Raw genomic sequence first — 15,814 nt, forward strand, 5'->3', positions numbered from 1 at the left:
TTTTCATTTGTTTGTTTGTTTGTTTGTGTATGCGTGTCTGTTAACAATCTAGCGTCTAGACGGTTGCACCGGTTGACTTCAAATTTTCAGAGTAGGTGGGCAATAGTCTGTAGATTACCAGATTAAATTTTCAGGGTAATCAGGTCAAGGTCACCGGAAAGGTCAACCTTTCGGTCAAAATAACATATTTTCCATTATAACTCAAAAACGGTTGCCGATAGACAGATGTTTACTATTATGAGCATACAGGAACTCTCATATGGCCTTTCATTTGGCACCATGATCTGTGACCTTGAGTGACCTAGAAAGGTCAAACTGAAGGTCATGGGTTTTCAAAGGGCTATAACTTTAAAATGGTTCATGATAGCCAGATGTTTACTATTATCAACATATAAGAAGTCCCATATGGGCTTTCATTTGGCACCATGATCTTTGACCTTGAGTGACCCTGAAAGGTCAAACTCAAGGTCACGGATTTTCAGTGGGCTGTACCTTGAAAACGGTTGATGATAGGCAGATATTTACCATTATCAACTTATAGGAAGTGCCATATGGGCTTTCATTTGGCACCATGATCTTTGACCTTGAGTGAACTTGAAAGGTCAAACTCAAGGTCATGGGTTTTCAAAGGGCTATAACTTTAAAATGGTTCATGATAGCCAGATGTTTACCATTATCAACATATAAGAAGTCCCATATGGGTTTTCAGTTGCTGCCATGACCTTTGACCTTGAATGACTTTGAAATGTCAAACTCAAGGTCATGGATTTTCATAGGATTATAACCTGACAGCTGATGATCGAGAAATATTAACATTATCAACATATAGGTATAAAATAAGTGCTGCCGGGCGAGGTTTGTTTTGCCTGCCAACACTTCTCTATTCTTTATCTTGTTCTTGCCATTTTGAAACTACACTGGGACCACAGTGGAAATAAGCCTTTTCACACTTTGTGTTATCCTTGGTTTAGTTTCATGTTTTTCAGTTGTATTGTATTTGTCTACTTTATTTCTGATTTGCATGGGATTTTTACCTGAATAAATTCTATCTATCTATCTATCTATCTATCTATCTATCTATCTATCTATCTATCTATCTATCTATCTATCTATCTATCTATCTATCCATCCATCCATCCATCCATCCATCCATCCATCCATCCATCCGTCCGTCCATCCATCCATCCATCCCTCTCTGTTCCAGGGGCACTGTATCATGCCTGACCCTGCGCTCTGACCCCAGCTTCCTAACAAGCTGTGATATATGACTAAAGGAATCTCACTGTGCTGTAATGTACATGCGACAAATAAAGCCTTCTTCATCATTATCATCATCATCATCGTCATCATTTATTTATTCATCTTCAGGAAGCGCTTTATCCTGCTCAAGGTCATGGTGGATCCAGAGCCAGTCCTGGGAACACTGGGTGCGAGGCAGGAACACACTCTGAATGGGACGCCAGGTCATCACAGCGGGGAGAATAAATATCAGTAAGATATTTTACAGAGTCCCTGGCATTCACTGTACAAGGTAATGGAGAGGTTGTGTGTATGTGTGTGTGTGTGTGTCTTTATATACTACTGAGGACCAAATATCCCCACAAGGATAATAAAATCTGACAATTTCGACCTTGTGGGGACATCTGGATGGTCCCCGCAAGGACATTGTTGTTGTTGTGCTTTGTAAACAATCAATCAACTAATCAATCAATCAATAATTAATAAATGTGCCAAAAAGTTTCCTTTTCATTACTGAGGTTAAGGTTAGGGTTAGGTTTAAGTTTAGGTGCTGGTACAGTATTAATTACCTGCAATAATAATTATGTCAATGGAAGGTCCTCACAAGGATAGTGAGACAAATGTGTGTGTGTGTGTGTGTGTGTGTGTGTGTGTGTGTGTGTGTGTGTGTGTGTGTGTGTTAGTTCAGTGGTCAGAGTAAGAATGGTAGAATTTCAGCAGTCCTGTTGTCATGGTAATTTATCAATGCACTGCTACACCAAGGAACACCTGTCCACTTTAGAACACACACACACACACACTAAATGGGGTTAGGACTGGGGCTTATAAACACAGCTCTCAGTGTGTGTCTGACAGGTCCATTGAAAACATCAAAATGTGTGTGTGTGTGTGTGTGTGTGTGTGTCATAGCAGTACGTGTATTTTTTTGTTCTGACACAGCAGTAAACACCCAGCTGGTCCTTAGTGGTGCAACAGAAAATGTCTGCCCTATTGCCATATCATGAGCTCGAATCCCATGTGGCCGCGAGCCAAGAAAGCAAAATCGGCCATACTGTCTCTCTTTCTGGGAGGGGCATACTCTTTCTCTCCTGTCAATCAGAGTAACCCTCACCAATCATCAGCATATTGTGAGCTCATCTACGTAGAAGAGGGTGGACAGCGCTTTCCTCTGGGTGTGTTACACTGCCGTGTGACACAACAGTTTGAACAGATGTGACACATCTGTTGTGAAGCAACATTCACTGACCAAAGATGGAGCTAACGCATAACGTTGAGCTACGATTTTAGTTAACAGGAGGGCTGTGCTGTGATACTTCCCTAATATTCACATGATATTCTCCATTACTCTCTTTTCCCTTGTTCTGCTCCACTGGTCTCTTCTGCATACCTTCTTTGGAGTAGTAGAGGATCTCCACCTTACGCTCCTCGGAGCCGAGCAGGGCCTGGGCCAGCTGAGCCAGCGCGCTCTTCATGGTGCCTGGTCCTGCCAGGAAATGACACGTGCACGGCTGCTGCATGATCTCGGCCCGCGAGAAGCTGAACATCTGGCAGAAGCCCTCGTTGCAGTAGATGATGCCACAGTTCTTCATCTGGGCGTTGGCAATCAGGAACTTGCGGTCTGAGAGGCATACAAGAAAATAATAATAATAATAATAATAATAATAATAATAATGATTTTACTCAGAGGACAAAACTGTAGTGAAGTTTAATATGATTTATAAAGTAAAAAGCTGTCACAAAAACAGATTAGTCCATGTTTCAAGGGAAAAAAATAAACATGAAAAATAATCTGGATAAAATATTTATCCTAATATTACTTTTTTTCCATTTCTTTCCCTTTACTGATTGATTGATTGATTGTATAAATACACGATTTTACATTTACTTTCTGTCCTGGAATATTTAAAATGTTAAGATTTTGATTAGATAAAAACAAAATAGAAATATACTTTGATTACGTACAACATTATATTAAATAAATACAAGTGTGTTACTGGGAAATACATCACTCATATTTTTTATATGAGCTCCATCCGGGACATGGAGAACCAAAACCAAGACATAATTCTCTTTATTTTTTTCACAGTCTGATTTCATCAAATCCCGCACTCTGATTGGCTGGCGAGCGGGTCCATATCCTACGGTACGGATCCTGGTTATGGACCCCGGTTATGGACCTCTGGTGACTTGCTCGTTCACAACAACAAACATCGTAGCAATTTTTGTCAACATTTATTTTCGCGGGTGCTCCGGTTTCCCCCACAGTCCAAAGACATGCAGGTTAGGTTAACTGGTGACTCTAAATTGAGCGTAGGTGTGAATGTGAGTGTGAATGGTTGTCTGTGTCTATGTGTCAGCCCTGTGATGACCTGGCGACTTGTCCAGGGTGTACCCCGCCTTTCGCCCGTAGTCAGCTGGGATAGGCTCCAGCTTGCCTGCGACCCTGTAGAACAGGATAAAGCGGCTACAGATAATGAGATGAGATGAGATATATTCCATTCAGCTAGCATGGTACTGAACAAGTCGAAGACAAGTAGCTGAATGGAATATATCTGATATACCACGAAAAAAAGCCAGCCAATATTCTCATCTCATTATCTCTAGCCGCTTTATCCTGTTCTACAGGTTCGCAGGCAAGCTGGAGCCTATCCCAGCTGACTACGGGCGAAAGGCGGGGTACACCCTGGACAAGTCGCCAGGTCATCACAGGGCTGACACATAGACACAGACAACCATTCACACTCACATTCACACCTACGCTCAATTTAGAGCCACCAGTTAACCTAACCTGCATGTCTTTGGACTGTGGGGGAAACCGGAGCACCCGGAGGAAACCCACGCGGACACGGGGAGAACATGCAAACTCCGCACAGAAAGGCCCTCGCCGGCCACGGGGCTCGAACCCGGACCTTCTTGCTGTGAGGCGACAGCGCTAACCACTACACCACCGTGCCGCCCCAGCCAATATTATTATTACTATTACACATACACATTCCTTTCAGGTGTTCAACGTGTCTTTCTCTTTCAAAATTCTCTCAAAATCTTCCATATTTAACGAAGCAAACCTGGCGGCCATGTTTGTTGCCACTCGCTAGCATGGAAGTTTTACGTCTCCGATGTGTGACGTCATGTTGTCTTGACAACCATGCAATATCGTAAACCATATTCAACGCTCATTCTCCATTGAGTAGAGTGACGTAATACACGTAGGATAAGCAATATGCAAACAATATCGCATGCTATCAAACCAAATGAATGAAACCCGCTAGAAGGGAATAGAACACGTTTTATTCCATTGAAAAAGTGTCCTGGATGTGTAATATTTCCTATTTCACTCCAATGACGTCACTCCCAGTGTTTTCCTGCTGACTAGACACACGTTGTCAAAATGACGAAATTAAAATTATTTTGATTGACTTGCAAATTATTTTTTGTTCATATGTCCATATAATATAAAGATCATTACACGGTATTGCAAAGATATGCTTATCTTCTCATAAATATTTTCACTCGTTCACTTCGCTTACTCATTATATATACGTACAACCCCGATTCCAAAAAAGTTGGGACAAAGTACAAATTGTAAATAAAAACGGAATGCAATGATGTGGAAGTTTGAAAATTCCATATTTTATTCAGAATAGAACATAGATGACATATCAAATGTTTAAACTGAGAAAATGTATCATTTAAAGAGAAAAATTAGGTGATTTTAAATTTCATGACAACAACACATCTCAAACAAGTTGGGACAAGGCCATGTTTACCACTGTGAGACATCCCCTTTTCTCTTTACAACAGTCTGTAAACGGCTGGGGACTGAGGAAACAAGTTGCTCAAGTTTAGGGATAGGAATGTTAACCCGTTCTTGTCTAATGTAGGATTCTAGTTGCTCAACTGTCTTAGGTCTTTTTTGTCGTATCTTCCGTTTTATGATGCGCCAAATGTTTTCTATGGGTGAAAGATCTGGACTGCAGGCTGGCCAGTTCAGTACCCGGACCCTTCTTCTACGCAGCCATGATGCTGTAATTGATGCAGTATGTGGTTTGGCATTGTCATGTTGGAAAATGCAAGGTCTTCCCTGAAAGAGACGTCGTCTGGATGGGAGCATATATTGCTCTAGAACCTGGATATACCTTTCAGCATTGATGGTGTCTTTCCAGATGTGCAAGCTGCCCATGCCACATGCACTAATGCAACCCCATACCATCAGAGATACAGAGATATAGTTCTTTGAACTATAGAGTTTTAGCTGGCAACGGCGGATGGCACGGTGAATTGTGTTCACAGATAATGTTCTCTGGAAATATTCCTGAGCCCATTTTGTGATTTCCAATACAGAAGCATGCCTGTATGTGATGCAGTGCCGTCTAAGGGCCCGAAGATCACGGGCACCCAGTATGGTTTTCCGGCCTTGACCCTTACGCACAGAGATTCTTCCAGATTCTCTGAATCTTTTGATGATATTATGCACTGTAGATGATGATATGTTCAAACTCTTTGCAATTTTACACTGTCGAACTCCTTTCTGATATTGCTCCACTATTTGTCGGCGCAGAATTAGGGGGATTGGTGATCCTCTTCCCATCTTTACTTCTGAGAGCCGCTGCCACTCCAAGATGCTCTTTTTATACCCAGTCATGTTAATGACCTATTGCCAATTGACCTAATGAGTTGCAATTTGGTCCTCCAGCTGTTCCTTTTTTGTACCTTTAACTTTTCCAGCCTCTTATTGCCCCTGTCCCAACTTTTTTGAGATGTGTTGCTGTCATGAAATTTCAAATGAGCCAATATTTGGCATGAAATTTCAAAACGTCTCACTTTCGACATTTGATATGTTGTCTATGTTCTATTGTGAATACAATATCAGTTTTTGAGATTTGTAAATTATTGCATTCCATTTTTATTTACAATTTGTACTTTGTCCCAACTTTTTTGGAATCGGGGTTGTACATTCACCACTCGAAGATAAACTTTATATCTTCACAAAACCATGTAAAATAACATTAATTTACTCAAGAGATCCACACACTAAAATCAACTTTAAAAAACTATAAATTAGTAATAAAAATAAATCTTACATGAAACTAAGAACAATGAAATATGTTCCAGTAAAGGCTCCGTAACAGTAGCTCATGTGACCGAGATACAGGTTTGATTCCTGCTAATTGCAGTTAAACACAATGAATTAATGAGAGCTGAGGAAGTGTGACTCAAGCTAAAACTGCCTTATAAGATCAGTGAAGAGATAAAAGCGTGGCCAGGTTTGAAAAGAAAAGAAAACAAACTCTACTACAGTTCATTTTCTTGCCCAGAAATGAGACGGTCTCTGATGAAGTGCACGGAGATGTGTTGAAGTGAAATGAATAGAGAGATGAAGAAAGGGGACAGAGGAGAGAGAAAAGATCATGACGACAGCTGAGAAAAAGACGAGGAGGCTGAAATGGACATAAAAGGAAATGGAACAAAATGATACAAAAAGAAAGAAAGAAAAAAAAAACATGTGGAGAGTCCTGGATGAAAAAATGTCACTGGTGGTACCCAAAGGTCAGACGAGTGGGATGCAGATTTTAGTGAGAAAGAAAGAAAGAAAGAAAGAAAGAAAGAAAGAAAGAAAGAAAGAAAGAAAGAAAACTGGAGAAAGATAATAAATAAAACAAACACTCCTCAGGTGCCAACTAAATTCACTAAATCAGAACAATATGAGGATTCTGGGCGTGGCCTAATATGCAAATGAGCATGCTTGATTGCAAGCAGAATTCAATGCCAAATCTTGATGTGATTATGATCTGATTAAAGTATACAATTATTCCAGTGAGCTGGTTATGCTTGCTAATCGCTAGTTTAGCTTTCAAATGCTTGTCTGTCTTTTCTGCACACTTACAACAATGTCATTGATGCATAAACATTTGCCCTTATTAGCTCATCTGATCGACAGGTGATGAGTTTGTGCCATCATGTGTTGTCCGTCATCATCCACATTTCACGAAAATCACTTCTTCTCTATCAATTCTTCATCCTAGGGCGTAATTTTGGGCAGGGACGCTAAGGACGTGTCCCTACCAATATTCAGCCGCTACTGTGTAATCACGATCAATAAAACCAATGTCCTAACCTGAGCAATGATTATATGGCACACAAAGGGTTAAATGGATGACACTGCTAATAATCCCCCCTCTAACGTAGATATCATTCTCTGATTAGCTACCTGTTTCTCGCTAACTTACATGGTTGGCTATCCCAGCTGTCACTCCATCTGCTGTAAAAGCAGCACACTTCCCACAGCAGCCGTGACTACCCGCCCATCAACCCCCCGTATCTCACACGTACACACCTGACCTACCCCACGCACCCCCCACTCTCCGTCAGCCTACAAATTGAGCTGGACTTCAATGTCCATGCATGCTTACCCTACGACTCGCATGCTGACTTGAGTATCATGGATGACGGCCCCCCTCCCAAGAAACGAGACATTCGTTCATCCTTCTTCAAAGTCAAGAATGTAAGTGCAGGGTTTCCGTCGAGCTTTAAAAACTCAACAAAATCCTTTTGATGTATGGAAACCCTTCATAAAAGTATTGCTGCGGCTCCTTAGGCAGGTTTAGCAACTTGACAGGACGCATCAGAGCTAGGCTACTGCATAGCTGCAGAGAAAAGGAATGCTGGAGCAATGTAACTTGGTGTTAGATAATATCCTCGATGAATGAATGTTAAATTTATAGACCTGATGGTTTTACAGAATGTAAGTAGTCAGATGTAGGCTACTGCATGGCCATGCAGATATGCGACTTGCATTTCAGAATCAACAGCGTGACAGCCGCTGAGTCTGCTGCTGAGCCTGCTGCGTTCACCGTTTTACAGAGACCTCTTTCTACTACTACTAGGCTAGGCTAGATACAACAAATCCATGGTCCTTTACTGCCACCTACAGACGAATATTGGTAACTGCCTTGGATCACTTTTGTGTCCCCACCAATGTCAAAATCAAAGTTACTCCCTTGTCTTCATCGATTTTTATTCTTTCTGCCATGAAGGTAGGGGTACCTAGGGTGCATATAATTTCAACCCAGATTTGCATAATTGCAATTATTAATGAAGTTATGGACTAATTAAACCTTAATGAGCAGTTCAACAAAAATCGCTTCTTCTCGGTCAATTCCTCGCCGTTTTGGATTTTTTCTGGCAAATAGGTCGGTATTCCTAGGGTGGATATCGCTTCTATATATAGCTTGTATACCATACAGTATATATAGCTTGCAACGTTTATTGCACAAGGTGGCCCACTTTAGATCGTTCCTTCTGGACTAGACGGGGCCGGAGTGAGCTACGCCGTCATTGACGGGCTCGTTAATTCTTCATGTGCATCACTGGCTTCTTTCCTGATTGTGTTTACCTGTTTTGCATTAAATAGTTTCTTCTCAGCACCATCTTGCTTTCATGTCTTATTGCGAAGTCTTGCCAGTGATCCAGTATTTGTGCGTTTCTAAACCTCTACTCTCTTTGGCTTGACCCATACGCGTATATTTGGCATACGTTCATGGAGGTGTCTGTGAAGTGTGTAAGAAGGACAAATCACATCAGCCTTGCGATTGGTGATGGAACTTCATGCATGCCTTACCTAATGTTAGCCCCACCCACTTTATATCAGACACAGAGAAATTCTGATAAGGTATACAGTATGTAGATGCTGGAAAGTCAACTTGGAATACTTTTCAACGTTAACCTTATTAGAAAGCAGCGGCATGCTCATATTTCTTGGAGTTTATTTCTTGAATTGTGTTCTGAATCTATTGTTTAAACATACAAAATGGTACGATTAGGGCTGTAGGAGTCAAGTCAAGGCATTCTTGGTCTTGAGATGTCTTCGGAGCAGAAGTATTGACTTTGGCATTTGGACTTATCTCAGTCATGGTCATTGGTCTTGCTAAATATGGTCTGATCTTGAATGAGAGTTTGTAAAAACAATGATTATGTTATCTTTTCTTTTCGCAGACACAAAGTACGGCAAGAAGCAACAGCCTACTCATGGCACAATTTACGAATTAAGCTAATTAGCTGACGTAAAGGCTAAGGCTCCAAAAAAAGGGTTTGGAGCTGAGCGCAAAGCCAATGATTGCAAAAACAATAAACTTGATAATAAGGGAAAACATTTTTTGTGTGTGTGTGTGTTTGTTCCATTGCTGACAACCAAGCAACGTAAACAACTTGCTAAACAGTGGCTACACAGCTTGGAAACAGGTCACACTTTAGAAACACCCTGCTCTGGGAGAAATTCTGTTCTTTGCGAGGACCATTTTGATCTCGATTGCTTTGAAAGGAATCTATAGGCCGAGCTCTTGGGCTACACAGACCGCCTTAGACTCAAACCTGATGCTGTGCCAACAATATTCCAAGACCATCCACGGAAAAGGGATTCGGGCCATGCAAGCTGATTAGCCACTTTAATAGGAACTTCTTGTTGATTGTAAGATCTCTGTTCTTGGCTGCAGGAGTGGAACCCAATATGTTCTTCTGTTCTGCTGTTGCATGCGGAGATGCTTTTCTGCTCATCATGGTCGTAAAGAGTTGCTATGAGTTACTATATCCTTCCTGGCAAAAAAGCTCAAACCAATCTGTCCATTTTCCTCTCACCTCTCTTATCAACAAGGTGTTTGTTTACTTTCCAACCACAGAACTGTCTCTCATTCTCATTCACTCAGTGTTTTTTGCTTTTCGCACCATTCTGTGTAAACTCTAGATACTGTTATGTGTGAAAACCCCAGGAGATCAGCAGTTTCTGAAATACTCAAAAAAACCAGTCCATCTGGCTCAAACCAACACCCATGCCACAGTGAAAGAAAGTCACACAAAAATTGAAATCACAGTTTTTCCCGTTCTGATGTTTGAACAGGCGGCACGGTGGTGTAGTGGTTAGTGCTGTCGCCTCACAGCAAGAAGGTCCGGGTTCGAGCCCCGTGGCCGGCGAGGGCCTTTCTGTGCGGAGTTTGCATGTTCTCCCCGTGTCCGCATGGGTTTCCTCCGGGTGCTCCGGTTTCCCCCACAGTCCAAAGACATGCAGGTTAGGTTAACTGGTGACTCTAAATTGACCGTAGGTGTGAATGTGAGTGTGAATGGTTGTCTGTGTCTATGTGTCAGCCCTGTGATGACCTGGCGACTTGTCCAGGGTGTACCCCGCCTTTCGCCCGTAGTCAGCTGGGATAGGCTCCAGCTTGCCTGCGACCCTGTACAGGATAAAGTGGCTAGAGATAATGAGATGAGATGAGATAAAAACCCATCTATGGAAATAAAGATGCAAATTTCGTTGTCCAGTGGTCAAGTGTTTATGAGATACGTTGCCTTGCACCCGCGATTGGGTAACATACGGTCACAAAAGCCATCAAAAATCAGGTCGGTGCTTTACCATGTTCCCTTCAGTATGAAGCTCCGTATCCTTCAGTGCACAAGGCCTATAATTAGACCATGAAAACCATCATGGCACATTGCTCACACATTCAATAAATAATTAGGCTTTGTAGCTACTATGGACACACACATATACATAAACACGTGTACACACTGAGTTTCGATAGATAATAGGTTCTTTACCGATTTGTGAGTTCTCCATCTGGTGTCGTCCCTCTCACATCAGGCTACCATGCTATCATGCGACATGCTACACACGCTACACATGCTACATGCTACACACAGTCTATCATGGCTTGTATATAGTCCGTTTCCAACCCAGGCTTGTGTGTGACATACGTTTCCAAACCAGGTTTATCTGTGAAACAATTCAGTGACTGTGCCTGTATTATATTGCATAAAAGTTTGTGCTCTTTACAACAAACGCATTCAGTGTCAGTTTTCCGCTTCGCACACTTTCCATATCAGCACCAGATAGCTGCCGAACCCTTTGACCTGCCTTGCAAAGCACCACTGATTTAATCATTCAAATCATCTGATGATTCGCTGCTGAAATCATTTCCCAGATACGGATCGTCCTTTTCCTAAGGTTCATACAGATATTTGGTTTCTCCGCTCTCCATACTGACTTGAAGATAACTCTTTTTCATCCAAGATAACAAGTATGTTTACATTGGCCACACTTAAAGTGACAAATGTCAATGTGCTGGTTCAGGAATCACTTAATCATTCTCCTTTCTGAATTGTTTGAACTAGGACCCTTCCCCATAGCTGATATGCATCATCTTGTTTCAATGCATTTTATTTCCTAAAGCAAGGCATCCTAACCACATGATAGTCTGTTTACAAACCGCTCGCTCAGCAGCCAGTTCAGAAAAGTCACATGAGGTCATGCGCGGGTCAGAGGTTGTGACCATGGAGCCACAACAAACATGGTGGATCGCCCAGATCGAACAAAGACTCCTAAATTGAGACAAAAAAACGACGATTTTAAAGCAGTATCTGACATTGTCAGAGGCAAAATGCACCAGAAAAGAGAGGGGGAAAAAAAAACACAGCAGACACTCAGAGTAAATATTGCTGGCCAGCTTTCCCGATGGAGGGCCAAAAAGGCAAAAACAAATGCAGCATCTGATGCCAACTTTGCCACGATGCTGCTGGACAGGTGACTGACAGGCAATGACAGCTTACAAAATAACGCTAATTGGTAGCTTTACTTATTACATCAACTTTCATACAGGTTAGAATTGAAATATTTCAAATCTAAATGCACCCGTGAGCTTGAAGGCTCTCGAGCATGTCGGAGGCCGCCGGTTCCACCATGTTTGTTGCGACCTCGCTCATTATAATGTTACAACCCTGATTCCAAAAACGTTGGGACAAAGTACAAATTGTAAATAAAAACAGAATACAATAATTTACAAATCTCAAAAACTGATATTGTATTCACAATAGAACATAGAAAACATATCAAATGTCGAAAGTGAGACATTTTGAAATTTCATGCCAAATATTGGCTCATTTGAAATTTCATGACAGCAACACATCTCAAAAAAGTTGGGACAGGGGCAATAAGAGGCTGGAAAAGTTAAAGGTACAAAAAAGGAACAGCTGGAGGACCAAATTGCAACTCATTAGGTCAATTGGCAATAGGTCATTAACATGACTGGGTATAAAAAGAGCATCTTGGAGTGGCAGCGGCTCGCAGAAGTAAAGATGGGAAGAGGATCACCAATCCCCCTAATTCTGCCCCGACAAATAGTGGAGCAATATCAGAAAGGAGTTCGACAGTGTAAAATTGCAAAGAGTTTGAACATATTATGCAATCTACATTGCATAATATCATCAAAAGATTCAGAGAATCTGGAAGAATCTCTGTGTGTAAGGGTCAAGGCCGGAAAACCATACTGGGTGCCCGTGATCTTCGGGCCCTTAGACGGCACTGCATCACATACAGGCATGCTTCTGTATTGGAAATCACAAAATGGGCTCAGGAATATTTCCAGAGAACATTATCTGTGAACACAATTCACCGTGCCATCCGCCGTTGCCAGCTAAAACTCTATAGTTCAAAGAAGAAGCCGTATCTAAACACGATCCAGAAGCGCAGACGTCTTCTCTGGGCCAAGGCTCATTTAAAATGGACTGTGACAAAGTGGAAAACTGTTCTGTGGTCAGACGAATCAAAATTTGAAGTTCTTTATGGAAATCAGGGACGCCGTGTCATTCGGACTAAAGAGGAGAAGGACGACCCAAGTTGTTATCAGCGCTCAGTTCAGAAGCCTGCATCTCTGATGGTATGGGGTTGCATTAGTGCGTGTGGCATGGGCAGCTTACGCATCTGGAAAGACCCCATCAATGCTGAAAGGTATATCCAGGTTCTAGAGCAACATATGCTCCCATCCAGACGACGTCTCTTTCAGGGAAGACCTTACATTTTCCAACATGACAATGCCAAACCACATACTGCATCAATTACAGCATCATGGCTGCGTAGAAGAAGGGTCCGGGTACTGAACTGGCCAGCCTGCAGTCCAGATCTTTCACCCATAGAAAACATTTGGCGCATCATAAAACGGAAGATACGACAAAAAAGACCTAAGACAGTTGAGCAACTAGAATCCTACATTAGACAAGAATGGGTTAATATTCCTATCCCTAAACTTGAGCAACTTGTCTCCTCAGTCCCCAGACGTTTACAGACTGTTGTAAAGAGAAAAGGGGATGTCTCACAGTGGGAAACATGGCCTTGTCACAACTTTTTTGAGATGTGTTGTTGTCATGAAATTTAAAATCACCTAATTTTTCTCTTTAAATGATACATTTTCTCAGTTTAAACATTTGATATGTCATCTATGTTCTATTCTGAATAAAATATGGAATTTTGAAACTTCCACATCATTGCATTCCGTTTTTATTTCCAATTTGTACTTTGTCCCAACTTTTTTGGAATCGGGGTTGTATAATGAGGATAAACTTCAGCTGTTTCCGTACCCAAGTGTAAACATTAGCGTGCTGTTTTTTTCCAGTTCGTTCCCCTTCACAGGCATGAAGCAGCAGGCAATACAGCGTGTGATTCAAGCATCTAGGGGTTATTCTAGCCCCACAGGGTGCTATTCATCTTTTTAATATATCAACTTGTGTCACTTTAACTTCTAGTACCTGGTTATCTCACATCCTGGACGCCATATTGGTTCCCCATGTGCGATAAAACTTCATGTGCTTTTGGACTTTTAAGTGCTTAAAGTTCTTACGATAGTTAATCAGGTGGCTGCACTTGTGTGTATTATCATAATTAGGGCTTGTACAATCAACTTTGATCATGTTTCCATGTGGTACCAGTACCCTTTAACACAATCTATTGTTTAAAACACGCAAAAATACTACGATTAGGACTGTAGGAGTCAAGTCAAGACATTCTTGGTCTTAAGGTGTCTTCCAAGCCAAAGTATTAACTTCGGCATTTGGACTTGACATTGATCTTACTAAATACGGTCTTGATCTTGACTGAGAGTTTACGTATAAAAACAATGATTATGTTGACTTTTCTTTTTGCATGCACAAAGTACGGAAAGACGCAACAGCCTACTCATGGCACAATTCACGAATTTAGCTAACTAGCTGAAAGGCTATGGTTCCAAAAACGATGGATTTAATAGTTTTCTTCTTCTTCTTTTTTTTTAGATTCGATCTTGACCACTTTACGACTCAATGTCAGCTAGACCAGGTCTTGACCAGGTGCTAGGTATGATAGTTGTTTTCAAAATTTGGATAAATTTGGCACAGAATCAGGACGGTTCAAGTTCAACCCAGCTAAAACGAGCTGGATCATCAATGACTATCTGTGATCTTTTCCCCTTCTGTCATTGTCTGTATAATTATCTTTCACCCGTAAGCCCAGTGTGATTCTGTACAGCTCCAGTGATTGTAGGAGTTATTTCTGCCACGGCATCCCAGCAGACCTGAAAACAAACAACCCCCTCATCCTTCAACCCATCCCTCCAACTGCCCCTCAGAAAGCTCAGCAGTGCAGCGAGAGCAGCTGGACGGAGTGTGACGTCTTACACGGCATGCGAGGATGTGTGATGGACAGTGTTCCTCCTCGCATGTCATGGAGACTCGACAAAACAAACCGACTCATGACTGCACTTTCTCTTCCGCGTCTTCGTCTCCTTTTCTTCCTCGACCTTTCTGTTCGGCTCGGCGTTAATTGGTTTGGTGAAGACTTCATGGGCACGCTCGTTATCACTCTGTAATGCTTCTGCCAAATGGAAAGCGCTTGATGGTTGCCTAGCAGCCAACAAAACGCACTTAGATTTAGCGGGTTGGGAGAGAGGTATGGAGACACGCACTCGTCATAGCTATAACACACACACAACGCCTTATGTCCTGTGTACAGTCTTGTATGCTGAGTAAATTCCCATGAGTTAAATTAGAAGACTTCCTCATTATTTTAAAGCCCTGATATGACGATGCTTTTGAGTAATTTAATAAATCTGTGTGCAGGAAGGGAAGTCCCACACACATGCAACAGAGACATTAAATCAAAGCTGCATTAATGATTCAGGCTGAGAAATTACTTTCAATTTGCATTTAAATAAATAAACAAACAATTCTGTGTTTTGCTTGCCTGGAAACCTAATTAACTCAGCTCATCATACTATACACCACAGAGCAGTTTAACTGGCCAGAAGTGTTGGAGCAATTCCAGCGTTATGGACATGACACTTGAACTCAAAATGGCAACAAATGACCCAGTGCATGTTTTATTGTCTCCCAGTATTTAAACAGGTGTTGCATATTTTAAGGCTGTACCATACTGGAGAAGTGATAGAACAAGAACAATTCCCATAGTACATCTAGGGCATGCCAGAAAATGCCAATAAAAGATGCGTTATGGATGTGACAGAAAAAGTATCACTTTTCTTGGGTGACTGTACATTTTTATCAAACTCTGTGAAATTGTAAACCTAATGACGAAATGGAGATATCCATTTGATAGAGGGGTCCAAGGTGAATATTAAAAAATCTTTGTTTAAAATATTTTGTATTTCATGCAGAGTTTCGGAAGGAAAAGTCAGCGTTATGGATGTGACGAAATTCTGTTATGGATGTGACGCGTCTGAAATGGACATGGCATATGTTTAGAAAATCAGCAATTTAACCACCATAA

General features: G+C 41.5%; 1 protein-coding gene across 1 annotated transcript in view; it reads right to left on the reverse strand.

Moving 5' to 3' along the window:
• The window catches only part of kcnh6a (potassium voltage-gated channel, subfamily H (eag-related), member 6a), a 115,990-nt gene that overhangs the window by 83,414 nt on the left and 16,762 nt on the right, over window positions 1-15,814 (reverse strand). The window contains exon 2 of the mRNA XM_060902098.1: window positions 2,627-2,857. Within this exon, the coding sequence (XP_060758081.1) occupies window positions 2,627-2,857 (231 nt within the window). The remainder of the gene's footprint in view (window positions 1-2,626; window positions 2,858-15,814) is intronic.

The sequence above is a fragment of the Neoarius graeffei genome, chromosome 20, assembly GCF_027579695.1.
Source record: "Neoarius graeffei isolate fNeoGra1 chromosome 20, fNeoGra1.pri, whole genome shotgun sequence".
In the NCBI taxonomy this organism is placed as follows: Eukaryota; Metazoa; Chordata; class Actinopteri; order Siluriformes; family Ariidae; genus Neoarius; species Neoarius graeffei.